Source organism: Trypanosoma brucei, chromosome 10 (genome assembly GCF_000002445.2).
Source record: "Trypanosoma brucei brucei TREU927 chromosome 10, whole genome shotgun sequence".
Classification (NCBI taxonomy): domain Eukaryota; phylum Euglenozoa; class Kinetoplastea; order Trypanosomatida; family Trypanosomatidae; genus Trypanosoma; species Trypanosoma brucei.
The window spans coordinates 2632899-2646859 of NC_007283.1; the positions used below are offsets into that span (position 1 = coordinate 2632899).

At 51.3% G+C, this 13961-nt stretch overlaps 4 protein-coding genes across 4 annotated transcripts; all 4 read right to left on the reverse strand.

Moving 5' to 3' along the window:
* Positions 1–1290: 1290 nt before the first annotated feature.
* On the reverse strand, positions 1291–6207 carry Tb10.26.0960 (hypothetical protein, conserved; the record flags this gene model as incomplete). The annotated part of the gene is made up of 1 exon (XM_818224.1): positions 1291–6207. The coding sequence occupies one exon, from the start codon at positions 6205–6207 to the stop codon at positions 1291–1293; it is 4917 nt and encodes a 1638-aa protein (XP_823317.1).
* Positions 6208–6553: 346 nt separating this feature from the next.
* On the reverse strand, positions 6554–8608 carry Tb10.26.0950 (hypothetical protein, conserved; the record flags this gene model as incomplete). Its single annotated transcript, XM_818225.1, has 1 exon — positions 6554–8608. The coding sequence occupies one exon, from the start codon at positions 8606–8608 to the stop codon at positions 6554–6556; it is 2055 nt and encodes a 684-aa protein (XP_823318.1).
* Positions 8609–9132: 524 nt separating this feature from the next.
* Tb10.26.0940 (deoxyribodipyrimidine photolyase, putative) lies at positions 9133–10839 on the reverse strand (the record flags this gene model as incomplete). Its single annotated transcript, XM_818226.1, has 1 exon — positions 9133–10839. The coding sequence occupies one exon, from the start codon at positions 10837–10839 to the stop codon at positions 9133–9135; it is 1707 nt and encodes a 568-aa protein (XP_823319.1).
* A 582-nt stretch (positions 10840–11421) lies between these two features.
* Tb10.26.0930 (hypothetical protein, conserved) lies at positions 11422–13743 on the reverse strand (the record flags this gene model as incomplete). Its single annotated transcript, XM_818227.1, has 1 exon — positions 11422–13743. One exon carries the CDS (start codon positions 13741–13743, stop codon positions 11422–11424), a length of 2322 nt encoding a protein of 773 aa, XP_823320.1.
* Between the last annotated feature and the right edge of the window lie 218 nt (positions 13744–13961).

The following is a 13961-nucleotide window of genomic DNA, read 5'->3' on the forward strand; positions in this document are numbered from 1 at the left end:
TGCTGTGGTTCTTCAAGCTCTTCAAGTGCTTCCACTGCTATGTCACCCTCAGGTGCCGCTGCCCCAGGTTGTGCTTCTGCAGGAACTTGCTGTGGCTCTTCAAGCTCTTCAACTGCTTCCACTGCTATGTCACCCTCAGGTGCCGCTGCCTCAGGTTGTGCTTCTGCAGGAACTTGCTGTGGCTCTTCAAGCTCTTCAACTGCTTCCACTGCTATGTCACCCTCAGGTGCCGCTGCCTCAGGTTGTGCTTCTGCAGGAACTTGCTGTGGCTCTTCAAGCTCTTCAACTGCTTCCACTGCTATGTCACCCTCAGGTGCCGCTGCCTCAGGTTGTGCTTCTGCAGGAACTTGCTGTGGTTCTTCAAGCTCTTCAAGTGCTTCCACTGCTATGTCACCCTCAGGTGCCGCTGCCTCAGGTTGTGCTTCTGCAGGAACTTGCTGTGGCTCTTCAAGCTCTTCAAGTCCTTCCACTGCTATGTCACCCTCAGGTTGTGCCTCAGGTTGTGCTTCTGCAGGAACTTGCTGTGGCTCTTCAAGCTCTTCAACTGCTTCCACTGCTATGTCACCCTCAGGTGCCGCTGCCTCAGGTTGTGCTTCTGCAGGAACTTGCTGTGGCTCTTCAAGCTCTTCAACTGCTTCCACTGCTATGTCACCCTCAGGTGCCGCTGCCTCAGGTTGTGCTTCTGCAGGAACTTGCTGTGGTTCTTCAAGCTCTTCAAGTGCTTCCACTGCTATGTCACCCTCAGGTGCCGCTGCCTCAGGTTGTGCCTCAGGTTGTGCTTCTGCAGGAACTTGCTGTGGCTCTTCAAGCTCTTCAAGTGCTTCCACTGCTATGTCACCCTCAGGTGCCGCTGCCTCAGGTTGTGCTTCTGCAGGAACTTGCTGTGGCTCTTCAAGCTCTTCAAGTGCTTCCACTGCTATGTCACCCTCAGGTGCCGCTGCCTCAGGTTGTGCCTCAGGTTGTGCTTCTGCAGGAACTTGCTGTGGTTCTTCAAGCTCTTCAAGTGCTTCCACTGCTATGTCACCCTCAGGTTGTGCCTCAGGTTGTGCTTCTGCAGGAACTTGCTGTGGCTCTTCAAGCTCTTCAAGTGCTTCCACTGCTATGTCACCCTCAGGTGCCGCTGCCTCAGGTTGTGCCTCAGGTTGTGCTTCTGCAGGAACTTGCTGTGGCTCTTCAAGCTCTTCAACTGCTTCCACTGCTATGTCACCCTCAGGTTGTGCCTCAGGTTGTGCAGGTGTGCTTCTGCAGGAACTTGCTGTGGTTCTTCAAGCTCTTCAAGTGCTTCCACTGCTATGTCACCCTCAGGTTCGCTGCCTCAGGTTGTGCTTCTGCAGGAACTTGCTGTGGTTCTTCAAGCTCTTCAAGTGCTTCCACTGCTATGTCACCCTCAGGTGCCGCTGCCTCAGGTTGTGCTTCTGCAGGAACTTGCTGTGGCTCTTCAAGCTCTTCAAGTGCTTCCACTGCTATGTCACCCTCAGGTGCCGCTGCCTCAGGTTGTGCCTCAGGTTGTGCTTCTGCAGGAACTTGCTGTGGCTCTTCAAGCTCTTCAAGTGCTTCCACTGCTATGTCACCCTCAGGTGCCGCTGCCTCAGGTTGTGCCTCAGGTTGTGCTTCTGCAGGAACTTGCTGTGGTTCTTCAAGCTCTTCAAGTGCTTCCACTGCTATGTCACCCTCAGGTGCCGCTGCCTCAGGTTGTGCCTCAGGTTGTGCTTCTGCAGGAACTTGCTGTGGCTCTTCAAGCTCTTCAACTGCTTCCACTGCTATGTCACCCTCAGGTTGTGCCTCAGGTTGTGCTTCTGCAGGAACTTGCTGTGGCTCTTCAAGCTCTTCAAGTGCTTCCACTGCTATGTCACCCTCAGGTGCCGCTGCCTCAGGTTGTGCCTCAGGTTGTGCTTCTGCAGGAACTTGCTGTGGTTCTTCAAGCTCTTCAAGTGCTTCCACTGCTATGTCACCCTCAGGTGCCGCTGCCTCAGGTTGTGCCTCAGGTTGTGCTTCTGCAGGAACTTGCTGTGGCTCTTCAAGCTCTTCAACTGCTTCCACTGCTATGTCACCCTCAGGTTGTGCCTCAGGTTGTGCTTCTGCAGGAACTTGCTGTGGCTCTTCAAGCTCTTCAAGTGCTTCCACTGCTATGTCACCCTCAGGTGCCGCTGCCTCAGGTTGTGCCTCAGGTTGTGCTTCTGCAGGAACTTGCTGTGGCTCTTCAAGCTCTTCAAGTGCTTCCACTGCTATGTCACCCTCAGGTGCCGCTGCCTCAGGTTGTGCCTCAGGTTGTGCTTCTGCAGGAACTTGCTGTGGCTCTTCAAGCTCTTCAACTGCTTCCACTGCTATGTCACCCTCAGGTTGTGCCTCAGGTTGTGCTTCTGCAGGAACTTGCTGTGGCTCTTCAAGCTCTTCAAGTGCTTCCACTGCTATGTCACCCTCAGGTGCCGCTGCCTCAGGTTGTGCCTCAGGTTGTGCTTCTGCAGGAACTTGCTGTGGCTCTTCAAGCTCTTCAACTGCTTCCACTGCTATGTCACCCTCAGGTGCCGCTGCCTCAGGTTGTGCCTCAGGTTGTGCTTCTGCAGGAACTTGCTGTGGCTCTTCAAGCTCTTCAAGTGCTTCCACTGCTATGTCACCCTCAGGTTGTGCCTCAGGTTGTGCTTCTGCAGGAACTTGCTGTGGCTCTTCAAGCTCTTCAACTGCTTCCACTGCTATGTCACCCTCAGGTGCCGCTGCCTCAGGCTGCGCAATGTCAAGCTCCTTTTGATCTTCAGGCTCAAGTGTCTGAATCACCTCAAGCTGCGCAATGTCAAGCTCCTTTTGATCTTCAGGCTCGAGTGTCTGAATCACCTCAGGCTGCGCAATGTCAAGCTCCTTTTGATCTTCAGGCTCAAGTGTCTGAATCACCTCAGGCTGCGCAATGTCAAGCTCCTTTTGATCTTCAGGCTCGAGTGTCTGAATGACCTCAGGCTGCGCAATGTCAAGCTCCTTTTGATCCTCAGGTTCAAGTGTCTGAATCACCTCAGGCTGCGCAATGTCAAGCTCCTTTTGATCTTCAGGCTCGGGTGTCTGAATCACCTCAGGCTGCGCAATGTCAAGCTCCTTTTGATCTTCAGGCTCGAGTGTCTGAATCACCTCAGGCTGCGCAATGTCAAGCTCCTTTTGATCTTCAGGCTCAAGTGTCTGAATCACCTCAGGCTGCGCAATGTCAAGCTCCTTTTGATCTTCAGGCTCGGGTGTCTGAATCACCTCAGGCTGCGCAATGTCAAGCTCCTTTTGATCTTCAGGCTCGAGTGTCTGAATCACCTCAGGCTGCGCAATGTCAAGCTCCTTTTGATCTTCAGGCTCAAGTGTCTGAATCACCTCAGGCTGCGCAATTTCAAGCTCCTTTTGATCTTCAGGCTCAAGTGTCTGAATCACCTCAGGCTGCGCAATGTCAAGCTCCTTTTGATCTTCAGGCTCGAGTGTCTGAATCACCTCAGGCTGCGCAATGTCAAGCTCCTTTTGATCTTCAGGTTCAAGTGTCTGAATCACCTCAGGCTGCGCAATGTCAAGCTCCTTTTGATCTTCAGGCTCGAGTGTCTGAATCACCTCAGGCTGCGCAATGTCAAGCTCCTTTTGATCTTCCGGCTCAAGTGTCTGAATCACCTCAGGCTGCGCAATGTCAAGCTCCTTTTGATCTTCAGGCTCAAGTGTCTGAATCACCTCAGGCTGCGCAATGTCAAGCTCCTTTTGATCTTCAGGCTCAAGTGTCTGAATCACCTCAGGCTGCGCAATGTCAAGCTCCTTTTGATCTTCAGGCTCAAGTGTCTGAATCACCTCAGGCTGCGCAATGTCAAGCTCCTTTTGATCTTCAGGCTCAAGTGTCTGAATCACCTCAGGCTGCGCAATGTCAAGCTCCTTTTGATCTTCAGGCTCAAGTGTCTGAATCACCTCAAGCTGCGCAATGTCAAGCTCCTTTTGATCTTCAGGCTCAAGTGTCTGAATCACCTCAGGCTGCGCAATGTCAAGCTCCTTTTGATCTTCAGGCTCGGGTGTCTGAATCACCTCAGGCTGCGCAATGTCAAGCTCCTTTTGATCTTCAGGCTCAAGTGTCTGAATCACCTCAGGCTGCGCAATGTCAAGCTCCTTTTGATCTTCAGGCTCGAGTGTCTGAATGACCTCAGGCTGCGCAATGTCAAGCTCCTTTTGATCCTCAGGTTCAAGTGTCTGAATCACCTCAGGCTGCGCAATGTCAAGCTCCTTTTGATCTTCAGGCTCGGGTGTCTGAATCACCTCAGGCTGCGCAATGTCAAGCTCCTTTTGATCTTCAGGCTCAAGTGTCTGAATCACCTCAGGCTGCGCAATGTCAAGCTCCTTTTGATCTTCAGGCTCAAGTGTCTGAATCACCTCAGGCTGCGCAATTTCAAGCTCCTTTTGATCTTCAGGCTCAAGTGTCTGAATCACCTCAGGCTGCGCAATGTCAAGCTCCTTTTGATCTTCAGGCTCAAGTGTCTGAATCACCTCAGGCTGCGCAATGTCAAGCTCCTTTTGATCTTCAGGCTCAAGTGTCTGAATCACCTCAGGCTGCGCAATGTCAAGCTCCTTTTGATCTTCAGGCTCGAGTGTCTGAATCACCTCAGGCTGCGCAATGTCAAGCTCCTTTTGATCTTCAGGCTCAAGTGTCTGAATCACCTCAGGCTGCGCAATGTCAAGCTCCTTTTGATCTTCAGGCTCAAGTGTCTGAATCACCTCAGGCTGCGCAATGTCAAGCTCCTTTTGATCTTCAGGCTCGAGTGTCTGAATCACCTCAGGCTGCGCAATGTCAAGCTCCTTTTGATCTTCAGGTTCAAGTGTCTGAATCACCTCAGGCTGCGCAATGTCAAGCTCCTTTTGATCTTCAGGTTCAAGCTTTTTGAATGCAATTTTCTCTGTATGTTCACGCTCCTTTTTTTTGTTTTCTTGTGTGATTTCTTCTTGATGATCGTTTGTTTTTAATTTTTCTTTTTGTGGTTTATTTTCTTTTGGGAGTTGAACTTCTTGGGGATCTTGGTTTGTGGTCGAGTCCTGTTTTTTTAGTTGTGGTTGGTGCCACTGCTGCTGCTCGGCTGTTTCATGAGCGTGAGCAAAACTTTTTTTCGGGTCAAGTATTTTGGTGTTTTGAGGCAGTGATTGCCTTTTTTGATTTGCTTCTTTACATGTTTGTTTTTTACTAATTGTTTCAGTTAGTGGCGTTTGGGCACTGCTGATGCGTGCCTCCTTAGCTTTGAGGTATATCGTCCTTCTCTCCATTTCTTGAAGGATGTCACCTCTGTTGATTTGTTCATTTTTTTCCATTCGTTGGCGTAATTTGCCTTCATCTTCAACCACGCCAACTACCTTCTTTAGTTCATGAAACGCCTCTTGCAGTAGAAGGTATGACCTTCGCAGGTCTACCATGATTTCCATGTAACTGAAGTAATGCTTTGTGTCAAGTGCTATTCTTTCTTGTATATTTTTCTGATACTGCCTCTCAACAAGCCGTTGGCGCTGTTTGGCGTGCATATCCCTCAGAACTTGTCTGTGAGTTTCACTGCGCTGTTTGTCTTTAATATCCAACGTTTCGCGCGTTTTGGCACTTATGTGTTCATATTTTTCCTTTGATATTCGGTCAATAGTCTCCTGCACTTTTGGCAAGAGAGTATCGAGCATGCGGTCAATGCGGCGTAGGGTGCGGTTGCGTTCGTTTTCTTCCTTTTTCCGAATCCTCGCAGAAACCTCCTTGTCTAACTCATGCTGTGTTTTGTCATGGTCGTATTTTGTTAGCACCTGCTGTAGGCGTGAAGACCGCCATAGTCTAATATTACTGTCAATTTGCGCGATTTCCTCCTCAATTGAAGGACTGTCATTAACAATGTGTCGTTGACTAAAAAAAACAGAGTTTAACACAGGTTGCCCGGCATCAGGAAGGGACTTGCTCACCTCTGTATAAAACGTCATATCGTGCATTGCATCACTAACCAACAACCCCTTAGCCACATCATCTGCTGCTGCAGCGCCGGCGTACACGGACGGTCCTTTCGGACGCCGGAAAGAGGAGAGGGGGAGATAATCCGGCTTTGAGGGTTTGGCAGGGATCTTCAATTGCTTGCTATCGACCTCTGTGCTGACTTGCTCCAGTAGTGGTTCTGCAACCGTCGACGTTGTTGTAGGTTGCTCCTTGGCCTGCTCCTGAGGCGATCTCCCCTCGCCTGGGGAATTATTATACATTGCTACTGCTGTTGCTATTTTCCCCCTTTCCACCCCCTTCTCGACTCCTTCTTTCCTATTTTCTACGCCTTGTACTGCGGGGGCTGATGTATATGTCTACTTACACTTGTTACTGAGGAGGTAGTAGGTGAGAGAGCGACCAATTTAGCAGCAGCACAAGCCGGGGTGCGTGGTTGTGGGCGCGTGGGTCACAAAGTGTAGGGAAATTATACACGTGTGCACACGAACGTGTACACATATATGCGGCCACCGTGTGAATGGAACTCGGTGTGTGTGTCTTCGCACGCAGGTGGGCAGCTTTTATTGTTAACGAATCTCCACCTCGTACTGGATATCAACACTGTCACTAGTTTTCTTCACTGTCTGTGTTGGCTGCTGGATCGTCCCCGCCTGCGTTCGCCCCCTCCAGATTGGGATGAAACTCAGGAGTGAGGGAGACAACGGGCTCATGCGGATGAATACCATGCTTGAGGATAAAAACCTCCGGGTGCTGCTGCAAATACCCCAAAATACCTCCAGAACCTCGCCGTAAAATTGCACGCCGTAGCTCGCTGCTGATAAATTTTGGCAGGTGCGAAGGAAGCAGGTTTCGGGATCTACAAACCGCCAACCGCGCTGCTACAAGAGACACCATGAATCGGAGTTGCTCTTCTGGGTCCGTCAAGAGTCGCTTGTGGTGCTCAGACGCTTGGCCAGAAACGGGGATATGGCTGGTGATGTTTATGTTCTGCTCGCACTCGCTTGATTCGTCCCCTTCTGGCGCGACTGGGGCCATGCGTTGGACACACAATTCCGGGGGGCATTCCACCAGACGGAACAAATGTGGGTATTTCCTGATCCACGTGCGAGAGCGTGCGTCGGTTATGCGGCGTATGTTTTCCGGGAGGAGCTGTGGTAGGTGACCTGTTACAATAAGGGTACCGTCTATGGGGAGAAGATCGAACACGTAGTACGCAAGGACGTCAGGATGGCAAAAAGGGGAAGGCCCCAGTTCGTGCAGAGCTATGCAACGCAGCAACAGACGTTTCCTGTCTATGAGGCGAACTCGTTTGTGATTTGGAAGCTTTTGCAAGCTCTTCGGTACCCATTCGTTCGTCTCCTCCAGTTCCTTTTTCAGCTCTTCGCATGTTTTCTCTTGGTAGAGGGCAGGTAAGCAGCGGGCCTTATCGAGCCAGAAACGCACTCCGACGATCCGGGATGAATCAATAGGGTCGTACTCAAAGTCGAGAATAGATTGTGCTGTTTCGGCATTCCCAACTTTTCCTGCTTTGCTTTCTTCCCCACCAATAGCGAGAACAACTGCCAGTGGCTGTGTCAACCACTTCCCAGCTATCTCATCCAGCTCGGGCAGCTTTGTAAACGCTTCCGTGTGTAGAACGCGGCACAGGCGGTAGAGGTTATAATCCTCCACCAATTTATTTTCTGGGTTTGGGATGGCACGGAGCACGATGCGGCTGTAGGCAGCGGCGGAGGTAAAACATAGAAACAATGTAGTTTTCACCCGTGTATCCGGCGAAGAGTCTGAGGGTTGCGAGGCGTCACAACATTCGGGGCGTATCGCTTCAAGGGCGACCTTTGCCGTTTCGCCATTCAACTCTGCCCAGCGAAAGGCATGAAGTCGCTGCCCCTCACTGCAATCCACCGTTGCCCGCTCAACACCAGCCACCATCTCACCACTCCAGGAAGTTGTGTTTTCAGTTAGTTTATGTGCTGTGTATTCCGCTACAAGCATCCACAACTGTATTCCAGAATTTGGCTTGAGCCACTCCTGCAAGACTCGTTCCATGCTCTCGATAGATCTGCTCTCATTGCTGTTGGCCCGCCCTCCCCCTTCAGCACAATGTCCGCTAAATGTTGCAGCTCCGGTTCTACTCTGTATTATGTCTTCTAAGGGAAGAAAGAGACGAAACGATGTCCCTCCGCTTACCTCACCACCTACTTCTTGGATTAATTCAACGTATAAAATTCCGTTACCACCGCAGGAGAGCCGATACCGCGACGGAAACCCTTGCAAGTGACTCTTGAGACCATTTGGAAGGCTCTCAATCACCTCATCTGGGAGGAGCTTGGCTAGCTCCGTCAGAGGAACTACGCGGTTGTGTGCCACAAAGGGGAATACGGGATCAGTCCGCTCCTCCGCATCACCACAAGGGGTTTTGGGCACTCTTGAACGGACCGCCCTGTCCGCTGGCACCCCGTGGGGGAGAGTGTGCACAGCGAGGCACGCTAAGCGAAGAGACGTGGTCCGCAGCACGTCTTTGCGATCGCCATGCCTGTCAAACACGCTAAATGCGACTTTCCGGCGTAAAGCCACAGAGAAAGAGCCCCCGTATCGGCTTGGAAGCAACCCACAACCCCTTGGAACAGGCACCCCCACAAAACATTTCCCAGTAACCCTCATGCAGCCTTTACCTCCTGCTAAGTTACCTAATTTTTTTTTTTTTTGCTCCTTCGGTAGGTACCGCACTGCACTGTCCTTACCTCTTTCCAATTCCACCTTATGCACCCCAGAGGGGGTGGGGGTTCTGTTATTGAAGGCGAGGGTAAGAAGAAGATACACTCAGACACATTCGCCCACGCGCATCCGCATATGCGCGTGACTGTGTGTTTGTGCGTGTTTTTTTTTCATATGTAAGCAGAGGGGAAACCAAACCGAGCCAGGGACAACCACGACGGCTCTATACGTTAATCAAACGCAGCTATGAACAAGGGAAGGCAAACCTTAGTCACGTACGAAGGTAGTCCTTTCACTTGGACTTTATGTAATCCAGTGAAAAACGTGGGACTCTTTCCCCCTTCGGTTTATTCTCCTCCTCAGGGGGAGCGGAAGAAAATGAACCCGTGACAAGCGATAAAATTGTCGTAAACCAGCTCCAAAGGGCGGGATCTCGCGTTACGACAAGGCGAAAAAAAAACGTGGGCGAGCTAAATCACCTCTGCTGCATGTTTCTTGTACCTTTCGACGATCCACTTTGTGCGCTGCTTCAGATCAACAATGGGGCTGGGATAGGCCGATCCACCAACGATGCTGCCCCCAAGCGGTAGCTCCGTCTTTTCCTTTTTTATTCCGTTGCTTTCCTTCACAGTTCCTTGCACTGTACCTAATGTGCCCTGGTCCGCTGGTCGCCCCTCCTTGCAAAACACATCCCACTTGTGTATCGTCCTCACAGACACATTCCGGAGCTCTGGCACCCATTGTTTGATAAACACGGCCTGCGGATCGTGCTGAGCGGACTGGCGGAACGGGTTAAAGAAACGAAAATACGGCTGTGCATCAGCACCCTGGCCCGATGACCAGAGCCAACCGCCGCTGTTATTAGCCACATCGTAGTCCACAGCGACGGTAGCGTACCACCGCTCACCTTCCCTCCAATCCACAAAGAGAACCTTCACAAGAAAATTGGCAATTAACATCCGGCAGCGGTTGTGACACCAACCCGTTTTCGTCAAACAGCGTACCGCAGCGTCCACAAGCGGGAATCCTGTGGCTCCGGACTTGAACGCGGTAAATTCTGCGTCATTCCACTCCCACTGGAAATTAGAGTACTTCTCCAGAAACGGCTCATTGGCAAGCGTCGCACGACATTGTCGCTCACCCTGAGGGGCAACGTCCATCTTTAGTTGCCCCAATGCCAGACGCGGGTTGTGATAGAGTAACATCGAATAGAACTCGCGCCAAATGAGTTGCCTAGTAAATGCATGCTCCTTCCCCAAGTGTAGCAATGCAACCTGCATGGCCTCACGGATAGAGATGGTACCAAATTTTAAATGCGGACTTAAATGTGTCGTTTTGTCCCCCGGAATGTCGTCTCGGATGGCAGAATAATTTTTTGCCGATGCAACGCTTGCCAACCGTAGCAACCCTTCACTTCTTCCGCCCCTATCCACCAGTTCGGGAAAGGTTTGGGGAAGGGCTGCTAAATCAACGTAGTCAACCAGTGAAGAGAACTCATCCGCGGCCATGGCGCTCCTCCTTGCTTGATCTACAGTAGCTTTGACATCTTCCTTTACATGGGAACCGGTAAAAATATCACCGATGGTGGTGGCCTTAGGATTTGGCGCTTGTATGTCGCTGAAGTGCTCCTGTAGAACGGCACGATAAAAAGGACTGAAGACACGGTACGGTTTTCCATTCTTGTTAGTTACTACATCCGGGGGGAGTAGTGTATAATCCATGTTGCTGGTGACACACCGTACACCCCGTTTCACACACCATTCTTCGAGCTGAAGATCACGTTTACGTGCAAAAGGCGTAATATCGCGGTTAAAACCAAGCTGTTTGATGTCGTAACCAGAGGAACGAACCACCTCGAGACAGTCACAATCACTACCACGAAGACAAACTAGACGTCCACCAAGCTGAACAGTATCCAAATGTTTCAGTGATTGGCATAGGAACTCAAAGCAAGCCTTACCGAAATAAGGGTTCTTATCGGGGTCACACTGCCTTGGATTGAAAAAGAACAGGGGAATGACGGGTAGCGACTGTTTGCCAGCCCGTTCTATCAGCAGCAGCAGACCGGTGTTGTCAGTCACACGGAAATCTCGCCTAAAAATGAACACCGCTGCTGGGAGCGGTTGACTCGGGGTTCGCTGCCTCTTGACGGCGACAACACGACTCGGTACGTACATACCACCCTTGCCTTTGGGGGAGAGAAACGGGGTGCAGAAAATGTGTGTACAAACTCAAACGGAGACGCGCTAGCATGTAAGTGCCTCACAAACACGGTCTTTCACTTCCGATCGTTGGGGTGATCTGTGAAATATGTACCCTTGTGAGCCTGGTACAACTGTGCACCCGGGGGACTTTGCAGACGTCACAGGAACCTGCGACGGCGACATAGTTTATGTGAAACTATGTACGTACCGAATTGCGATTTCCGTTCAACCTCCCCAGCCAACACCTAACGGTAACGGTTGACAGACTGGGGGGGGGGGGGAACACCAGTCGAAAGCCGCTTTTGTCGTGGAAAGAAAGCGACGTACGACCAAAAGAAACAGCACCGTTTTGATCCTCCAACCGCGCACAGTTCCGTGGTGCCTAATTTTCCTGTGACATCCTTCGACCTGGGTAGAGGTTATAAGTGAAAAAGTTAGTGCCATTTAGATAGGGACGCACCATCACACCAATCCAGTGCCGCAAATTCATGCTTGTGAAGGGCTCTTTCGACAACCGGTTTTTTTTAGCCCAACTCCACACACCCCGCCTTCATGTTAGCTTCTGGCAGTGAGTCTGACAATATCAACCGGAGTGCAGACATCAATGTCGCATAATTTAGATTGCACTTCTTTCCATTTTTTCATCTTCATTGCAGTGGTTACCTTTCCCCGCTTCGTCTTGCCAGGTACTGTTGTCCGACCTCCTTTGCATGACGTGGGAACTTCTCGCAGATACGGTAGTAAGGCAAGAAGACCATTGTTACTGCACACGAAACAACACTCAGTATTTTTGCTGTTGGGATCCTCCACACTGCCCTCATTCACAACATCCCCACGTTGACTGCTTCTAGAGCCACTCACCGCCCGCCTGCAATGATCAGAAATTAGAGACTTCCAGCCAGCGTGGTCCCAAACCCACGCGTAGGCAAGGCAACAACCAAAACGCATAGAAAAAAATGGGGCTGTAGCAATGGTGCCGATGCGCGTAAGCTCCGGAATGGTGACGCACAGAGTTGCACCACTCTCTTCCTGATCCTTCGGTTTCAAAAGCAAAAGTGCACCTCCCACTTCCTGATGTTGCCGCCCCCCTCTTGCCGAAAATTTCAAAAGGACACGTTGGTGGGCATTGGAGGGCGAATGGTACAGACGTGCCACCCCCGAATTGCGCCAGACATTCCGTGCACTTTCCCTGCCGAACAACGCGTAGCACCCGGAGAGTAGTTGCAAAGTTTCTCGTTCCTCTTCGCCGATCGCCCGTGCGGAGTATGCGTAACCATTACTCCTGCATAGCCCCACGGTCCCGGCAACCTCTTCAGAATCGTCACACCATTGCCTCCACGTGGCCGCAACTGGTGACACGACACTGGAGAACAAATGCCTCGAAAGCTGGAAGTGGCAGGCGCGGTACGACCACGTGTTGCACGTCCTACTACTACCAAGGGCGTCAGCATTACGAATGCGGCGTACAGAAACCGCAAGTACTGTCACCACACATTGGTGGATGGGAAAACTGGTACAGTCAACAATGTCCGTAAATGGCGGAAACGATGGGAAAGTAAACACCTTGACGCCTCCTAACGCCCTTTTTGTTGGCGTCAGGGATGATGACTTAGTTGAAAGAAAAACATTTGAATTTTCAGCCTCCAAAAACTCGCTACTCTCGCTCTTCCCAGCTGTTGCAGAGTGCCATCTCATCATTGCCTTGTCTACTCGCTGCCGCACCCATGAATGGCTGGGCAGAACCGCTTTTTCACCACATTCCTGTGCGGCTGCCCCAGCACAACACCAGACCTCTAACATGGAACTCAGAAAACCCACCGCCGGGCATGGATTCCAGTGCGAAATGAGACAGAAGCTGAGGTGTCGCCGCGCTTGTGGGCCGAAATACACTGGACAAGGCGCAATCAAGTAGTATGTATCTCCTCTTCCCACTTTTCCATCGCGCACAAGCACCAGTGTCACAGCAACTACAGGGTTTGATTGTACCGTGCAAGCATCCTGTGGGAACGGGTAACCAGCGGCTTTGGCGGCGGCAGACCACACGTAGCCGTAGTAGACACTACAGCCGTTGGTTTGCCATGTTCCGCCGGTGGGATCCGGGGTTGTTTTGCTAAGGCGAAAACTTTTAGTGTAACCCATGGCCGGCGGGTTTTCATTCGTACGCATTATTAGTAGATTCATTAGCTCCTCTGGCGAAAAACGCCTCTCCATGTTCAGCTGCTGCAGGCGCCACACGCACATGTGAGACCTTTCAGCAACGAAGCACATGGGTGGTGGGACAGCCGTTAACTTGCCCCTGTGCTGTCTCACAACTTTTGAAGTCATCTGTGAGGAAACAAAAGTGGGCAATCTCGCGACCCAACGCTGTAATATTCGGTGTTGCTTCCTCTGACATTTAAGGGGCACGGCGATTCTCAGTGTGACGGTGCAGGAAGGCGTACCTCTACCGCTGCCTCCACCTACAATGGCCAGATCGGGTTCTGGGTTTGGACAGGGGGAGACCTTTGCCTTTTCCACACAGTAATGAAACCGCCGACGCATGTACCAATGGGATGGTAGCCATAAAATCGAAGTTCTACCGGGGACAGCTCCTGTGAGAATGGTTCCATGATTAGGCATCGCGCAGTTGCAGAGTGGTTTCTGATACTTACCATACCGTAACGCAAAAATACGGCGCAACAACCGCCGACGAGTAGTGGGGCGACGCCTCAAAGCCACTCTTCGCCTTCTTCTCAACAGTGAACACCATTGTGAATACGTGAATAACCGTTTCTTGGGCTTTTTAGTGCATGCACTGAGCATGATAGCTTCCCTTGTGCTTTGCCGCCGGGGATCACGAGAAGCATGCCGCATTCTGTCGTGCATATGCCGCTTCATGTTGCACAGTGGCACGTTTGAGGACGATGGTCGGCGGTGAAGAGGAACTGCCGGGCGCTTAGGAAGGCCACAGCTGCTTCCCTGCTCTCCTGTATCATCAACGTCAGCACCTCCTCTGCTATCGACGCCATCATCACGTGGCCTTTTTCGGAAGAGTAACGTGGAAAAAGCTGCCACTTCCTCCACTCTGTTTTTCAGCAACTCTGCAACATTCATCG